The sequence below is a fragment of the Bos indicus x Bos taurus genome, chromosome 5 (assembly GCF_003369695.1).
Source record: "Bos indicus x Bos taurus breed Angus x Brahman F1 hybrid chromosome 5, Bos_hybrid_MaternalHap_v2.0, whole genome shotgun sequence".
Lineage (NCBI taxonomy): Eukaryota > Metazoa > Chordata > Mammalia > Artiodactyla > Bovidae > Bos > Bos indicus x Bos taurus.
This window is the reverse complement of record NC_040080.1, coordinates 17163830-17180915: the sequence shown is the minus strand read 5'-3', so window position 1 is coordinate 17180915 and position 17086 is coordinate 17163830. Positions and strand designations below refer to the sequence as shown.

The window sequence follows — 17086 nt, the reverse complement described above, 5'->3', positions numbered from 1 at the left end:
CAACATTGTCCATGTCAATCATCCTCAAATGTCTATGTCTACTCTCAAATTTTTAATCTAATCTCAATGATACCCTTAAGCTTTTCTTTTGGTTTAAAATGACAAGCTGATTTCTAAATTCATACAAAATACAAGCAACCAAGAATGAACAGCACAGTTGATAAGAAAAGCAACGATATTAGAGGAGTTAATATAAAGTAACTCTTGTAAATTAAACTTATTCAGACTAACTACAAAGTTTGAAATTCAGGGAGATAGTGAAGCACAGGGAAGCCTGGTGTGCTGTAGTCCATGGGGTCACAAAGAGTCAGACATGACTTAGCGATTGAATGACAACACTACAAAGTTATGATAATTAAGAAAATGCAGTATTGTGCAGAGGATAGACAAATGATAACATGGAACAGAATAGAGAGTCTCAGATAAGACAGACATAATTGCCCTCTGCTTATGACAAAGGCAGCACTGCAGTGGGGAAGAGTCTTTTCAGAAAAAGATTCTGAGTCAACTGGATGTCTATATGAAACCTGATCCTTATCTTACATAGATTCAATCCCAGAAGGAATGCACAATAATATGCAAGAGAAATATAGTAAAATTTCCATGATACTCTTAGAGAATGTTTTAAGATCTTCGAGTAGGAAAAAAAATTTTTAAAGGATATAAGAAGCATTAAATGTACAGAAAAATGTTGGTAAGTTATATTTACATAAGATATAAGAAATGAGTTCATCAAAGGACACCATTTGATTAAGAAAATACAAATAAAAGACCAAGGTTTAAACATGGAAAATAAGTAACCATATTTTCATCCAAAGACATTGTCATGGTAAGTTATAATATCATATTTTTAATAGTCAAGAACTGGAAATAACTCAGATTTATACTGTCAGTAGAATGGATCAGTACATGGCCATGTGATCATTCAAAAGCATACTCTACAGTAATAAAAAAAATAAAGTGCTACAATATACAACATCATGTGTGAATCCCCAAACATAATTTTGAGTCTATGAAATTAGATACAAAAGATGAAACATATGGCATCCATTTTATAGAAAGTTCAAACATTGATAAAACTCTCTACGTTAGTAGAAGTTCGGTAAGCACTTTCCCTGTCGAGGAGAGGGGACGACAGTGACTGTGGTGCTGGGGACATTGTCTCTGTTGCTCTGGGTTGAGGTTCATACTGAGGTCTATACTTACTGCTCCTACATTGTTTTCTATGATTTTTATGTAAGCAACAATGCTGCTTAAAAATATATTATTCCCCTTAACACTTCTTGCCCTGACCTGAAAAATTGAATGAACAATTAGAAGATCCATATTTCACCACAAAATCTCTGACTTTGAAGCCCGTTTAACCTCACTCTCTACTCTTGGAGACATTCACTCCAGAAGCATCCTGTGTACCAATAGCCCTTCCCTCTCTCTTACCTGAGCAGATCACAGAGGCTGTGTTGCCATGGAACAGTCAGGACCACCCAGAGCAGTCACAGGACAACTCCACAGGAAGGACTCAGCCCCAGAGCAGTGAAATCGGGCTGTTAGGATCTGATCACCTCCTTCCACCAAGCGTGGTCCTCCGGGGGTGGAGATGGCAACTCCACAGCCAAGCTGACGACAGACAACATTGGCATTGGCCAGACTCCAGTGGGAGGCACAGAGCGCTCTCCATTGTCCAGAAATCTTCACCTCCACCTGCCCCTCACACTGAGAGGAGCCGTTTGTCATGAGCCGGACTTCTGAGTATGCTGGTAGGAGAAGACAGAGTTTCAGCAAAATCACATGACTTTCTCACCTGAGCAGGGTGTTCACAGAGGTGAAAGGCCTGACCTGCATCTCACCTGAACAGACAACCTGAGCAGATCCACTGTGGTGACACGTGCCCCCTGGACAGGGCACTCTGGGGCAGACCCAGAGCTCAGGCTCCTCCCCCTCACACCTGAACTCTTCAGCCCAGACCCGGGCACTGGACTCTCTGAAGAGCTCATGTCCCAGGACAGACACAGCCTTGCCACACCCCAGCTCTGCACAGATGACCTGGGCAGTGGGGAGTGTGAAGTTCCCATCAGACACTGGGATCCAGGCTTCTCCAGAATACACTTCTACTCGCCCTGAGCAGGGTGCATCCCCTCCAGCCAGACGCACAAATCCTAAGAGGAAACAACAACAAGACCAGTGAGTGTTCATGGTACTGGCTTGGCAACTGGAAACCGCACATCACAGGCAGTGGAGTGAAAGTTTTTCGTTTTAGGAGTGGAGCATGTAGAGAGTCTTTGACAGTTAGCGTCATAATTGAATTTTCATGAGCAGGTTTCTAAAGAGAAATCCAGGAGGATTACAAGGTCAGTTTGGAATGGTTGAATCCCAAGAACATACATTTTGAGACTGGTTAAAAAGGTGAATTCCTTGGTCTAGGAGCCTGGAAACTACAGAGCCCAATTCAGATCATTGGAATGGCTGAATACTGGAAACATATCTTTTAGCATTGGTTGGAGAAGTGAATTTCTCATTTTGCAGCCTAGGACATATATACAGATCCAAAGACACTGTATAATATTCAGGCACTTAAACTTGAACATAGAGATATGCAGACCAGAAGCCACCCAGAGGGACGTGGGCTATGAGATTAGAGACTTAGCATCCAGACAAGCTTAGAAGCTTTCACGAGACTTGTGGGCTTAACATTCTGACCAGTTTTCTCTCCCAGAAGCTAGTCCTCAAGTGACTTAGGTTAAAGAAAGTCCTGAGGCTGGATCGATGAGGGCATGCCAACCTGTAGATGGGTGACAGCTCCAGAGAAGAAATATGGACACTATCACTAATTCAAGTTTATGGCATCACATCTTGTCTTTCTGATACTTTTTTATGCCAAAAAATTCCATGAATTCCTTCAGTGACCTCAGTGGGAAGGAAAATGAGTTAAGAAAACTCAGAGAGTCATAGAGAGAGAGTCCCAGCCATCTCTCTTGAAATCCTAGGATTTGTCAAAGAATCTGGGGGAGAGTGTGCTCTCAGTGGGAGTTTACCAGATAGCTGAGTTTCCACATTATCTCCTATTAAAGGTTTTTCTTCTCAAACAGGACTCATAGAAAATGCTAAGGGCTGATAATAATTGATTTTAATACTATCATTGTACTAACTCTAACCACAGAAAAACATGCATTCTTCTCAAGTACACATGGAATAATCTCCAAGCTAGGTTACAAATAAGCCTTAACACATTCAAAAATATTAAAATAATTCCAAGTATCTTACATGACCATAATGGAATGGAGCTAAAATTCAATAATGATCACAAAACAGGAATTCATGAATCTATAAAAATTAAACCACACACTCATATTTTAACATTGTTTTCCTATTTCTATAAAGAATGCTATTTAGATAGGAATTGCATTAAATCTATAAATCACTTTGAGAAGCACAGGCATTTTAACAATACTAATTCTTTCAGGCCAGAAACACAGAATGACTTTCCATTGATGATATTATCTTTAATTTCTTTCATGAATGTTTTACAATTCTAAAAGACGATGGCATGTTGCCAAAGAGAAGGAGGAAGAAGAAGGAGGAGGAGGAGGAAATGAGCAAACAAGCCATCATTTGGAGAGTTCCAAGTTGAAAAAGCCTCAATATGGATAAATATGCAAATATTTGTGGCAAACACTTGTTGAATAGGTTGTTAGCATACTACATCACCCTCTGCTCCTCCCATCTACCACCTAAACTGCTATCCCCTCTCATTTTTCCCACTTCAGACAAGCAAACACCATTTTAAAAGATACAGATGGATGGAAAAGAAAATCAGAAAGGGTAGCTACTGCTGAAGAAGTAGGATGTAGGTGGGGTATATGGCAGGCAAGGTGGGATCAAGGAAGTTTTGAAACTAAAGGAGGAAAACCAAAATAAAAGTTCATCATTTGGTCATCAACGGAACACATTTTGAACTGGATGAAGATAACCCAATGAAAAAACTTTATTTAATTCATCAAGTATAATTCCCTGATTTCTGGGTGTGTTCTGATTATTTACTTCTGAAGTTCTTCCTGGTAAAGGACTGCTTAGTGATGCCCAACATCCAACCAAAAAATTATTAGAATTTCCAAAAGAGAGAAATGTAACCCATAACACATTTTCTTAAAAAAACAATCATTTAAAGCAGGTTCAGAAATTACAGAAATGATTGAATTGGCTGAAGAGCACCTTAAACCCCTAATATCAACATGCTTAATGAAGCATAAAAATAAACAGGGAGAAAAACTAGGAAAAATAAACAAATGAGACTTCTGAAACTGAAAAATATAGTATTGGAATGAACATTTGGATTAATTACACAAGAGACTAGACATTGCAGAATAAAAGAACTGGGAAGTAAAACACAGCAGTAGAGACTATCTAAATTGAACCAAAGAGAGTAAAAAGGCAGAAAAATATGAATGGAAACTCAATGACATGTAGGATAATATAAAAATATATAAAATATGTGTATTTGGAGATTCAGAATAAGGGATGTGCAGAAAAATATTAAGAAAAGATAAATGACATTTTCACAAAGTTATTGAAAACTGTAAACCCACTTATCCAAAAAGCTAAACAAACCCCAAACAAGATAATGAAACCATTCTCAGAAAACTTGACAATGTAATTACTGATACTCATTGGTAAACAAACAAACAAAAATATGTTAAGAGCAGCCAGGGAAGTCTGACACATTATATACAGGGAACAAAAGGATAAATATTACTTACTGACTTTTTGTTGGAGGCAATGAAAGTCAGGTGACAATGTAAAAACATATGTAAAGTATTGGGGTTGGGCATTTGTTAACCTAGAATGGAATCACCCAAGAAAATACTTTTCAAGACTGAATGAAAATTAAAATGATTTCAGGTAAATGAGAGATGATAGAATTGGAGGCCACCAGACACACACTATACAAAACTGCCTCAGAAAGTTCTTCAAGCTAAAGGGAGATGACAGCAGATGAAAACATGGATCCTCTCAAAGCTATAGAGACTGTGCTAAATGTTGATCCTCTATTAGAAGATTTAAGGCAAAAATATTAGCAACAAACTATAAGATTCATAACAAATTTATAAATAGAATGTATGACAACGACAGCACCAATGACAGGAACAGGAAAGTGGAAGAAAAGTATAGTGACTGACATTGCATGTTGTGACATAATATCATTTCAAGGTAAAATGTAATTGAAGATTAATAATTCAACATTGGGCTTTCCCGGTGGTTCAGTGGTGAAGACTCCTCCTAAATCCCACAGACCACGGAGCCACTAAGCCTGTGCACCACAACTAGTGAGCCTGTACTCTAGAGCCCAGGGGCCACGACTACTGAAGCTTGTGCACCATAGAGCCTGTGCACTACAGCAAGAGAGGCCACTGCAATGAGAAACTCATGCCTGCAACTAGAGAGCAGCCTCTGATCTCCACAACTAGAGAAAAGCCCATGCAGCACTGAAGACCCAGCCAGCAAAAAATAAAAATTACTTAAAAATTTTTTAATTAAACATTATAATCACTTAAAATTCTAATACAATTAATAAATCAATACAGTATTTAAATTAAAATGATAAAATATACTCGATTAAAATAAGAACAAAGATATAACATATAGCAGCTGCTGCTGCTACTGCCGCTAACTTCAGTTGTGTCCGACTCTGTGCGACTCCATAGATGGCAGCCCACCAGGCTCCCTGGTCCCTGGAATTCTCAAGGCAAGAACACTGGAGTGGGTTGCCATTTCCTTCCCCAATGTACAAAAGTGAAAAGTGAAAGTGAATTTGCTCAGTCGTGTCCGACTCTTAGGGACCCCATGGACTGCAGCCTACCAGGCTCCTCCGTCCATGGGACTTTCCAGGCAAGAGTACTGGAGTGGGTTGCCATTGCCTTCTCCAACAAATAGCAGGCAAGTACACTTAAACCCAATTATATCAATAATAATATTAACTGTAAATAATTTAAGTACTCCAAATAAAAAACAAGATAATCAGACCAGATAAAATAAGACAAAACAATATACTGTCTACAAACTTATATGTGTTTAAATATAAACATAGAAACATATTAAAGAGGTAAAAATTACATACCATGCAAACACAATTCAGAGAAAACTCTATATAATATCTAAATTAATATCATACAAAGTCAGACTATAAGACAAAGAATTCATTCAGAGAAAAGAAACATTTTATGATAATAAAATACAAAAGAAATTATATAGTATTGAAACTGGTGGGTTAAAAATAAAGTGATGCTTAGAAGAAAATTTAGAACCTTGATGCTTCCTTGATGATTACATTAGAATAAAAATAGAAACAGAAGAAAATGATCCAAGACTCCACCTTAAGAATCTACAAAAGCAACCACAATCATGACGGAAAAGGAGGAATGAAAACTGAGCATAGAAATCAATTAAGAAGAAAGCAAATACACAATCAAGAAAATCAATACAGTCCATTAGTGATTCTTTTAAAAAGAACATTAACATCGATAATCTTCTAGCAAACCAATTAAGAAAAAAGAGGAACACATTAACAGCACCAGTAACAAAAGGAGGAATATCATTGTAGACCTTCCCAACATGTAAAGATATGAGATATGAACCAGTGTTACTAATTTGAAGATTTTTTGTAAAATGGGCCAAGTCCTTAAAAACACATTGCTTGTGAAACAACTCACCAAAATCTGATACAGAAAAAAGAGAAAAATATGAGTAAACTTATTTGTTAAATAAACAGAATCCATATTATAAAAATTTTCCACTAAGAAAACTGCCAGCTACAAATGCTAGCACTTCCACGGAGCTCGGAAATGACTCCCACAACAGGATAAAGGAAGAGAGGGAGGGAAGGAATGAGGGCAGAAAGGAAGTGTAACACAGAGGCTGTGGTGAATGTAGGAGTTGACCTGCATCTTTCCAACCCTCCCCTCCTGCAATCCTTGCATCTTCATCCCCTCACCATTTTGCACGTCAGTACTGTAGTCCCTGGTGGCTCAGAAGATAATCAAGACTCTGCCTGCAATGCGGGAGACCCAGGTTTGATCCCTGGGTGAGGAAGATCCCCTGGAGAAAGAAATGGCAACTCACTCCAGTATTCGTGCCTGGAGAATCCTATGGTCCATGGGGTCACAAAGAGTAGGACAGGACTGAAGGAACTTGGAGCACTTGCACCACAGTCCTTCACAATTTGTGTGTTCCCTCCCAGATCTTCCACCTGAACTCCATGAAATCTCATTATTTCAAACAAGCTTCTCTACATTCTCCTCTGGTCATTGTTTCTACACTAGATTTATCCTAAACACAGTACTTCACTTCCGGCAATCCACTACTGAGGCTGAAATTTCTCTTCCATACCTGACTCCTAAGGTTGAGCAGAAGAAACTCCAGGAGTTTTGGTGAAAATAATGAAAATACATGCTATTCTAATCTTATTTCTGCTACATCACCACCACTTTGACTTATCTTCACATCATTAAAATATGTCTGAAAATACAGAAAAAAACAGACCAGGAAGAGGAAACTAGTGACAAAAAGAGAAATAGAAGGAACCTGGAACTGTTCATAAAAGTGTGAGAGTATAAGTTAGAGCAATGGTAGTCAGGGTGTACAAACCACAATCAGGATTTAAATATTAGGTCAGTTCAGTTCAGTTCAGTCACTCAGTCATGTCCGACTCTTTGCAACCCCATGAATCACAGCATGCCAGGCCTTCCTGTCCATCACCAACTCTCAGAGTTCCCTCAGACTCATATCCATCGAGTCAGTGATGCCATCCAGCCATTTCATCCTCTGTTGTCCCCTTCTCCCCCTGCCCCCAATCCCTCCCAGCATCAGAATTTTTTCCAACGAGTCAACTCTTCACATGAGGTGGCCAAAGTATTGGAGTTTCAGCTTTAGCATCAGTCTTTCCAATAAACACCCAGGACTGATCTCCTTTAGAATGGACTGGTTGGATCTCCTTGCAGTCCAAGGGACTCTCAAGAGTCTTCTCCAACACCACAGTTAAAAAACATCAATTATTCAGCCCTCTGCTTTCTTCACAGTCCAACTCTCGCATCCATACATGACCACTGGAAAACCATAGCCTTGACTAGACAGACTTTTGTTAAATATCAGAGCACTTCCAATTCTATACTTCTAAGTATATCTTAACTGGAATTAATAACAAGACATCAGTATTCTTAGGATAACATTGAGAGTTCTAATTTCACATAAAGTTTCAACATCACACACTCCATTTTCACTCAGATGCTGATTTATCAAAATATGGTAGAGACACCTGTAGTATTTCCACAAATTTATCTTCAGTTGGAACCATGATTATGACATTGTGACAATGAGGAAGGTTACCTGAGATGCCAGAAAACAGATTTGTTTAAAACAAAAGTTTCTAACTAAAATTCAAATTCACCTTGAAAATAATTATTTTTATAAGAATGATAAAGAGAATGGAAGAAAACATTTTGAAGAGATGAATAGATTTATGACATAAGTGCTGTAGTGGTCTCACAAATGCATACTTATCAAGCAGTTTTGTATGTCAGGCATACCTCAATAAAGTACTTTTTAAAAAGGAAAAGAATTGTTTCCTTAAGGGCATCAACTAGAATCATCAAAGATCTGCTGAAGGTGAGATTAGAAATGATCACTTTTCCAATGATCTTCCTGTACATAAACACACAAGAGCTGATTGGCTGTGGCTGATAAGGACCTACTGCAGATGTCTTCAGGGCTCCCCTGTCCCACCATCCCATTAGATGGGGTGGTACTATCCTAAGACCAGCCTTCTACCTTAGGGAATTCACTGTGATAACTGACAATATCTTCCTCCAGTCCAGTTGTTCTGATGTGATTAATAACCTGGACATCCAATCTGCAATTGTGATAACAACTAGAAGCATCTCTGCCAAACACTGTGAGCACCCATTCACACCCTAGTTTCACTGCTGTCTTTCCTGCATCCACCTTGGCATAGGTCAAACACACTTAGGTAGAACTGAGTACTTCTTAGGAGTCACATCAGGTCCTCTTAGCTTCAATTCAGTTCAGTTCAGTTCCTCAGTCATGTCTGACTCTTTGCAACACCATGGACTGCACCATGCCAGGTCTCCCTGCCCATCACCAACTCCCGGGGTTTACTCTAATTCAGGTCCATTCAGTTGGTGATGCCATTCAACCACCTCATCCTCTGTCATCCCTTTCTCCTCCCACCTTCAATCTTTCCCAGCATCAGGGTCTTTTCCAATGAGTTGGTTCTTCACATGAGGTGGCCAAAGTCCTGGAGTTTCAGCTTCAGCATCAGTCCTTCCAATGAACACCCAGGACTGATTTCCTTTAGGAGGGACTGGTTGGATCTCCTTGCAGTCCAAGGGACTCTCAAGAGTCTTCTCCAGCACCACAGTTCAAAAGCATCAATTCTTTGGCCCTCAGCTTTCTTTATAGTCCAACTCTCACATTCATACAGGACTACTGGAAAAACCATAGCTTTGACTAGACCCATCTTTTTTGGCAAAGAAATGTCTCTGCTTTTTAATATGCTGTCTAGGTTGGTCATAGCTTTTCTTCCAAGGAGCAAGTGTCTTTTAATTTCATGGCTGCAGTCACCACCTGCAGTAATTTTGGAGCCAAAAAAAAAAAAAGTCTGTCACTATTTCCACTGTTTCCCCATCTATTTGCAAGGAAGTGATGGGACCAGATGCTATGATCTTAGTTTCTGAATGTTGAGTTTTAAGCCAAATTTTTCACTCTTCTCTTTCACTATCATCAAGAGGCTCTTTAGTTCTTTGCTTTCGGCCCTAAGTGTGATGGAATCTGCATCTAAGGTTACTGATATTTCTCCTGACAATCTTGATTCCAACTTGTGCTTCATCCAGTCCAACATTTCTCATGATGTACTCTGCATGTAAGTTAAATAAGCAGGGTGACAATATACAGCCTTGACGTACTCCTTCCCTGATTTGGAACCAGTCTTTTGTTCCATGTCCAGTTCTAACTGCTGCTTCTTAACCTACATACAGATTTCTCAGGATACAGGTCAGATGGTCTGGTATTCCCATTTCTTGAAGAATGTTCCAGTTTGTTGTGATCCACACAGTTTAAGGCTTTGGCATAGTCAATAAAGTACAAGTAAATGTTTTTCTGGAACTCTCTTGCATTTTCAGTGATCAAACAGATGTTGGCAATATGACCTCTGGTTCTTCTGTCTTTACTAAATCCACCTTGAATATCTGGAACTTCATAGTTCATGGACCACAGCCTTGTCTAACTCAATGAAACTATGAGCCATGCCATGTAGGGCCACCCAAGAGAGACGGGTCTTAGTGGAGAGTTCTGACAAGACGTGGTCCACTAGAGAAGGAAAGGCAGACCACTTCAGTATTCTTGCCTTGAGAACCCCATGAACTCTTAGCTTCACTGCCTCCTATACATGATGCACTTCAGCTACTGTGTTGTAAACTTCAAGACTTCATTTTCCTGCTCCCTCAACATCCCTGCAAATGTGGTGTGAGCTCCCCACTCGATTCATCAGGTACACCATTGTGATGAGATTTTCCCTGCTACAAGTGCCACTTCTGGCCTCCTCTGACTGTGACCTAGGGACATTTAAATGCACCACTGAATTTCTCTCACAGCTTTTCCTTGTGTAACTGCACCATGACTTCGGGTATGGTCACTTGTCCATGGGTCTTCACATGCCCTTGTGGGGTCACCATTGCTTGGCTGAGCCTGTTCTATTGGCACATCACCCACGTACCAACCTGATGGAGTGTGGTGACTCTGACTTTTAGGACCAATGAGGATAATAAACCTTGTTGCCTACAACCCTCCTATGACACCCCACCCCCATCAATGTAGCCACACCCTACTGACCATTATGTCAAAGAATACAGAACAATTACCATGCTAAGACTGTGTCACAGAGGTCGAATCCAGAAGCTAATCTGTATGAAACTTTTGACCTCACCTCTGCCTCCTGTGACACATCACAAAGACCCTTCACCCAAGTATGTTCTAAAGGCTGTATCCGTAATCTCAAGTCATTCTGGTAATAAGACAGAGGCTTTTCCTGCTAGAGATCCCCACACAAACCAGACAGGACTTACCTGAGCAGACTACTCCAGCATCCCAGTCGTGGGAATAGCTATCATTACGATAGTCTATAATATTAGAATGCCTACAGTCACTGACAGTTGACTCTGTCCCATCACATGAAGTATACAAAAGCCAAATGGGGCCAAGTCCTGGCCCAAAATAAGCCCCTCCAGGAAAACCAATGGCAGCTCCACACCCCAGCTGTCTGCACACTACAGATGCATCCTTCAAGGTCCAGTCCAGATCATCCACTGTGCCCCATTCTCCTTGGTGCTTCACTTCCACTCTCCCCTCACAGCGGTGGGCTCCATCCTTCAGCCTCAGCTCCAGAGCTGCAAAAGACACACGACAGGAAAGATTTTAGGAGACTTAGAGTGGTATAATATTTAAAACATTAGCCCTTTGAAAAGCAAAACAGTGCATGGGATATAGTATGTCCTGACTTCTGTGGTATAAACATTCCCAGCGTGGCCAACTCTAAGCCCCCAATGTGCCATCACTGAACACCGAGCAGGAAGGGAGGCACCAAGTATTTCTCAGGAGCCTGTAGAACCAGCTCCAGGGACACCATCGAGGACAGGCCTCCAGAGACTCTGGATGCTGCCCTCCCTGTAGATGCTCCCAAGGCTACTAGGGCCCAGCTTCTCCATCTCAGTTGCAGCTCATGGCCTGGGATCCAGGGAGGAATCCTCCTTCTCCTTTCCTGTCCATAGGAATCATCTCATCCAGCTCAGGAACAGAGGGCTGGGGTAATGGGCTCTAAAATGTCCTGCTTATTCCTGCCATCTTGTGTTCATGTCTTTGTGTAATTCCACACTCCAATGTACCTAGTAACATGCATCTAACAAATGGAATTTGAGGAAAGTGATCAGATGTCACTTTAGTGATTAAGTCATTAAATGACTCTGGTTTCTGCATATAGAAAAGAGTTCATTAGTAGGAACATCATAGATGGAGACATTACCAGTGTTCAGTTCAGTTCCGTTCAGTCGCTCAGTCATGTCTGATTCTTTGAGACCCCATGGACTACAGTACGCCAGGCCTCCCTGTCCATCACCAACTCATGGAGTTTACTCAGACTCATATCCATTCAGTCAGTGATGCCATGCAAGCATCTCATGCTCTGTCATCCCCTTCTCCTCCCACCTTCAATCTTTCCCAGCATCAGAAGACTCTATTAAAAAAAAAAAGAACTAACCAGATATTTTGTGATTCTTTGATAGCTCAGTTGGTAAAGAATCCACCTGCAATGCAGGAGACCCCGGTTCAAATCCTGCATCAGGAATATCTGCTGGAGAAGGAATAGGCTACCCACTCCAGTCTTCTCTTGTGACTCACCTGGTAAAGAATCAGTCTGCAATGCTGGAGACCTGGGTTTGATCCTTGGGTTGGGAAGACCCCCTGGAGAAGGGAAAGACTACCTGCTCCAGTAAGGCCTGGAGAATTCCATGGACTGTGTACAAAGAGTCAAACATGACTGAGTGACTTTCACTTCTTCAATTCTTCAACCAGATATTTTGAAGCTGAATAATAAATGAATGGGCTTCCCAGGTGGCACTAGTGGTAAAGAACCTGTCTGCAAGTGCAGGAAATGTAAGAGACTCGGGTTTGATGACTGGGTCCGGAAGATCCCCTGGAGGAGTGCATGGCAACCCACTTCAGTATTCTTGCCTGGAGAATCCTATGGACAGAGCAGCATGGTGGGCTACAGTCCATAGGGTCACAAAGAGTCAGACACGACTGAGGCGACTTAACAGGCACAATACAATGAGGAAACTGAAGAATTCAGCACAGAGATTCAACAACAGACTTGACCAAGGGAAAGAAAAAGAAAAAAGAATCAATGTGTTAGAAGAAAGACTAGTTGAAAGCATCCAAATAGAGGAGCCAAAAGAGAATGAAAGGAATATAGAAAGCCTATATATAAAGACCCTATAAAGAGAAACAGTGTATGGACCGGAGTCATAGCAGAAGAAGTGAAGGAGAAAAGAATTAAGGTCTGAGGACTTCCCTGGAGGTGTAGTGGTTAAGAATCCACCTGCCAATGTAGGGGACATGGGTTCAATCCCTGGTCCAGGAAGATTCCACATGCCGCAGAGCAACTAAGCCAGTGTGCCACAGCTGCTGAAACGTGTGCACCTAGAGCCTGTGGTCTCCAGCAAGAGAAGCCACTGCAGTGAGAATTCTGTGCACTGCAGCGAAGAGTAGCCCCTCCTTACCACAGCTAGAGAAAGCCCGCATGCAACAAGGTGACCTAGCACAGCCAAAAATAAATAATTATAACCAGGTTCGATGCAAGATACTGGATGCTTGGGGCTAGTGCACTGGGACGACCCAGAGGGATGGTATGGGGAGGCAGGAGGGAGGAGGGTTCAGGATGGGGAACACATGTATACCTGTGGCGGATTCATTTTGATATTTGGCAAAACTAATACAATTATGTAAAGTTTAAAAGTAAAATAAAATTTAAAAAAATAAAATAAAAAATAAAGAGCCAAATATAGTGACTAACACATTATAGATACTCAATAAAAGTCTATATACTTTAAAAAAAAAAAAAAAGAAAGAAAGACAGGCTGCAAATTTCCAAACATGGGGAAAGATCTGGACATCTAAGTTCAAGAAGTTAATAAGTCACCCCAAAATTTCAATCCAAAACAACCTTCTCCAAGACTCACAGAGTAAACTGTTCAAATGCAAAGAGAAAGAGAGAATTCTGAAAGTCTAAAGAGAAGAAAAAAAAGTCTAAAGAGAAGAAAAAAAGTCACCCAAGAGAACTCCCATAAGGATATCAGCGGATTTGTCCAAAGAAACCTTGCAGACCATGAAGAAGGATTGGTAACATACTCCACTCTCACTCAGTGGAAAGCAGCTCCCAGGGAGGGAGGGACAAGAGAGTGCACGAGAGAAAGTGCTCCCTACAGAGTCACAGCAGATCCTGGGAGGGGAAAGGACCATCCCAGGCCCCCAGCACATCAGGAAATGAGTCACGGGGACCGGGGCAGGGACTTGGGAACTTATACATGTGGGGCTGCACATCAACTGATCTTTACAAACAGAGGGACAAGTCGTTCATTGGAAGGACTGATGTGGAAGCTGAAACTCCAATATTTTAGCCACCTGATGTGAAGAGCTGACACATCTGTAAAAACCCTGAAGCTGGGAAAGAGAGAAGGTGGGAGGAGAAGGGGACGACAGAGGATGAGATGGTTGGATGGCATCACCGACTCAATGGACATGAGTTTGGGTAGACTCCGGAAGTTGGTGATGGACAGGAAGGCCTGGCGTGCTGCGGTCCATGGGATCGCAGAGTCAGACATCAGTGAGCGACTGAACTGAACTGAACTGAACAGACAAGAGGTCCCCTCTCCTGGATGCAGTCTTCTCTGCTCCCTAATGGACACCTGGTGGGAACAGGTGAGGCCAGCAGGCAGAGCCTCTCACAGAGCCCAGTGCTAGGCAGACATGGCAACAAGCAGAGGGGAGCCCGAGAGATGGGGGAGAGGAGCCAGAGAGAGGCAGGCAGGTGTATGATTATCTCTGATCCAGTTACATGCAGCGGCCATGACACCCAGCCCTGTGGACACCCCGTGTGCTTCACAGACCAACGGACTCACTCCCTGCTCAGCAGCTCTGTTCCTCTCACACAGACAGGCTCCACCTCCCCTCACACACACACACACACACACAGCCTCACACACTACTCACACACTCCTCACTCACCCTCACTCACCCACACTCACCCACACATACTCCTCCACACCTTAATACATCACTTGCACACTCCTCACACACTCCACAAACACATACACTCTTCACACCCACATACACCCTCACACATACACACACTCACACACACACTCTTCATACCCTCACACACACACACCATCACACACTCCTCACCTGCACACATACACACACATACACACACACAATCACAGAGCCTACAGGAGCGAAGACACAGGAAACACAGGGACTCAGGGGCGGTGCTCACACACCAGGCATGTGGAGCGTGTGGGAACAGCCCAGAGTCCCAGCTGAGCTCAGTCACTGGACCTTCCACACACTGAGAGCCACTGGGACTCCTAGAAGCTCCCTGAAAACAAGAGTGACCATGGAGGACACTTGGGCTGACCCAGCTCGATCCAGACAAAACCTCATGGCTCTGTAAAATCTGCCGTTATGACCAATGGACACCTTCCCCCACCCCACCATAGGAGAGGAACCAGTATTCACATCAGCATGGTTCTTTTTTGGTCAGAAACACTGAAGCCAGGTTCCACAACTCCAGACACCTTTCCCTTCATCAAGGTGTCCTCTCCCCTGCTGTGAACCAGGACAGAGGGGCAGCTCTTACCTTGACCACCCACCATGGTGCCAAGGAGGAGGACACAGAGTCCCTGCAGGGAGAGGTGTCTGCCCAGAGCCATCCTGACCCCACGTCCTCAGGGTCACAGTCCCAGCTGCAGGATCAGCCTGTGAGGAGGCGTCAGGGTGCCAACCGGGGTCTATATAGACCTCCCATTATACCCTCCCTCCTGAGAGCCAATAGCGACACCTTTTACCATTTCAGGCACTATCAGAGGCTGCATCTGCCCCTTTCTGAAGCTCAGACACCAATGAGCTTCTGAATCTTCAACATCGCCTTATATGAGCAACACGGTCCTTTGACTTCCTGCTTCCGTAGTCCTGAGAGCTGGGTCCCACCACTGGGACTGGGGTAGAAACAGTTCATCAAAAATCATGAGTGCCTTTCTCTCCCCTGATCACCCTGGTCAATATCTGCAGACTTGAGATCTCACAGGGTCTGGGTGTGGGATCTGTTGACCCGTGGAGAATAACTTTTGTAGAATCGAGCATTGATCTTCCCCGGCACTGAGCTCAGGGTGGAAGCAGAGAACTACAAGAAGTCTTGAAACACAAGAGTATTTATCAGGTCAGCAAAAATGAGGACCAGGAGTACAGGAATTCACAGGTGACTGTGAAGCCATGAAGTGAGACCCATCAAGTTGGGGGGATGAGATTGCAGGGTTTTTCCCCTTCTCAGAATGATCTGGACACTTGGTCCTGGAGCATGTGCCTGCGTGCTCAGTCCTGTCTGACACTTTGAAACCCCTGCACTGTAGCTTGCCAGCCTCCTCTGTCCAATGGATTTCCCAGGCTTGAATACTGGAGGGGGTTACCATTTCCTTCTAAAGGGATCTTTCTGACTCAAGGATCAAATCTGCTTCTCCTGCATTGGCAGGTGGGTTCCCTATAGGGACATTCAGACGTGTTAAATCCCTTTCCCTTTAATGCATTTCATTTTATGTGAAGTATCTCTTTCAGCTAGTCACTAAATAATGCTGACAGAGAGGAAGAGATTGCTATTAAAGGAAACAAAAAGAAAGTAGGAGTCATCATTCAACTCTAGCCCACCAAAATAGGAGCAGGGATCTCTAGAAGAAAACATGGGGCTTCACTGATGGCTCAGCAGTAAAGAATCCGCCCACAAAGCAAGAGACATGGATTCGATCCCTGGGTCAGGAAGATCCCCTGGAGAAGGAAATGGCAACCCACTCCAGTATTCTTGCCAGGACAATTCCACGGACTGAATGGCCTGGCCAGCTACAGTCCATCGTGTCGAAATGAGTTGGGCACGACTAAGTGACTAAACAACAAAAACAAGAAGAAAATTATACTTTAGAAAGACTAAAGTTTTCTAAACTTCACATGTACCCCCTTTATATGCTGAGAGTATGGTTTGATAAGATTCAGAATACTTTTGTATTATAAAACCATAACTAAAGAAGACACAGAATATAATTTAAGGGGAACAGCTCCAGAGAGATGGGGAAATAGAAAGTCTCCTACATGATAGCTGCAGGCAGGGGGCAAAGAAGGGGTGAGTGAAGCAGAGAAGAGAAAGGGGTTCATGCTGCCTGAAACCACCAATGAACCCACCTCCTCTGTTCTGCATTTAAGAGGA

At 42.5% G+C, this 17086-nt stretch overlaps 1 protein-coding gene across 1 annotated transcript in view; it reads right to left on the bottom strand.

Moving 5' to 3' along the window:
- The window catches only part of LOC113893399 (antigen WC1.1-like), a 74971-nt gene extending 59423 nt beyond the window's left edge, over window positions 1-15548 (bottom strand). Inside the window, exons 1-4 of the mRNA XM_027543401.1 lie at window positions 15476-15548; window positions 11298-11450; window positions 1944-2156; window positions 1563-1754 (exon numbers count right to left, since the gene is read on the bottom strand). Of these exons, the coding sequence (XP_027399202.1) occupies window positions 1563-1754; window positions 1944-2156; window positions 11298-11450; window positions 15476-15548 (631 nt within the window). The remainder of the gene's footprint in view (window positions 1-1562; window positions 1755-1943; window positions 2157-11297; window positions 11451-15475) is intronic.
- Between the last annotated feature and the right edge of the window lie 1538 nt (window positions 15549-17086).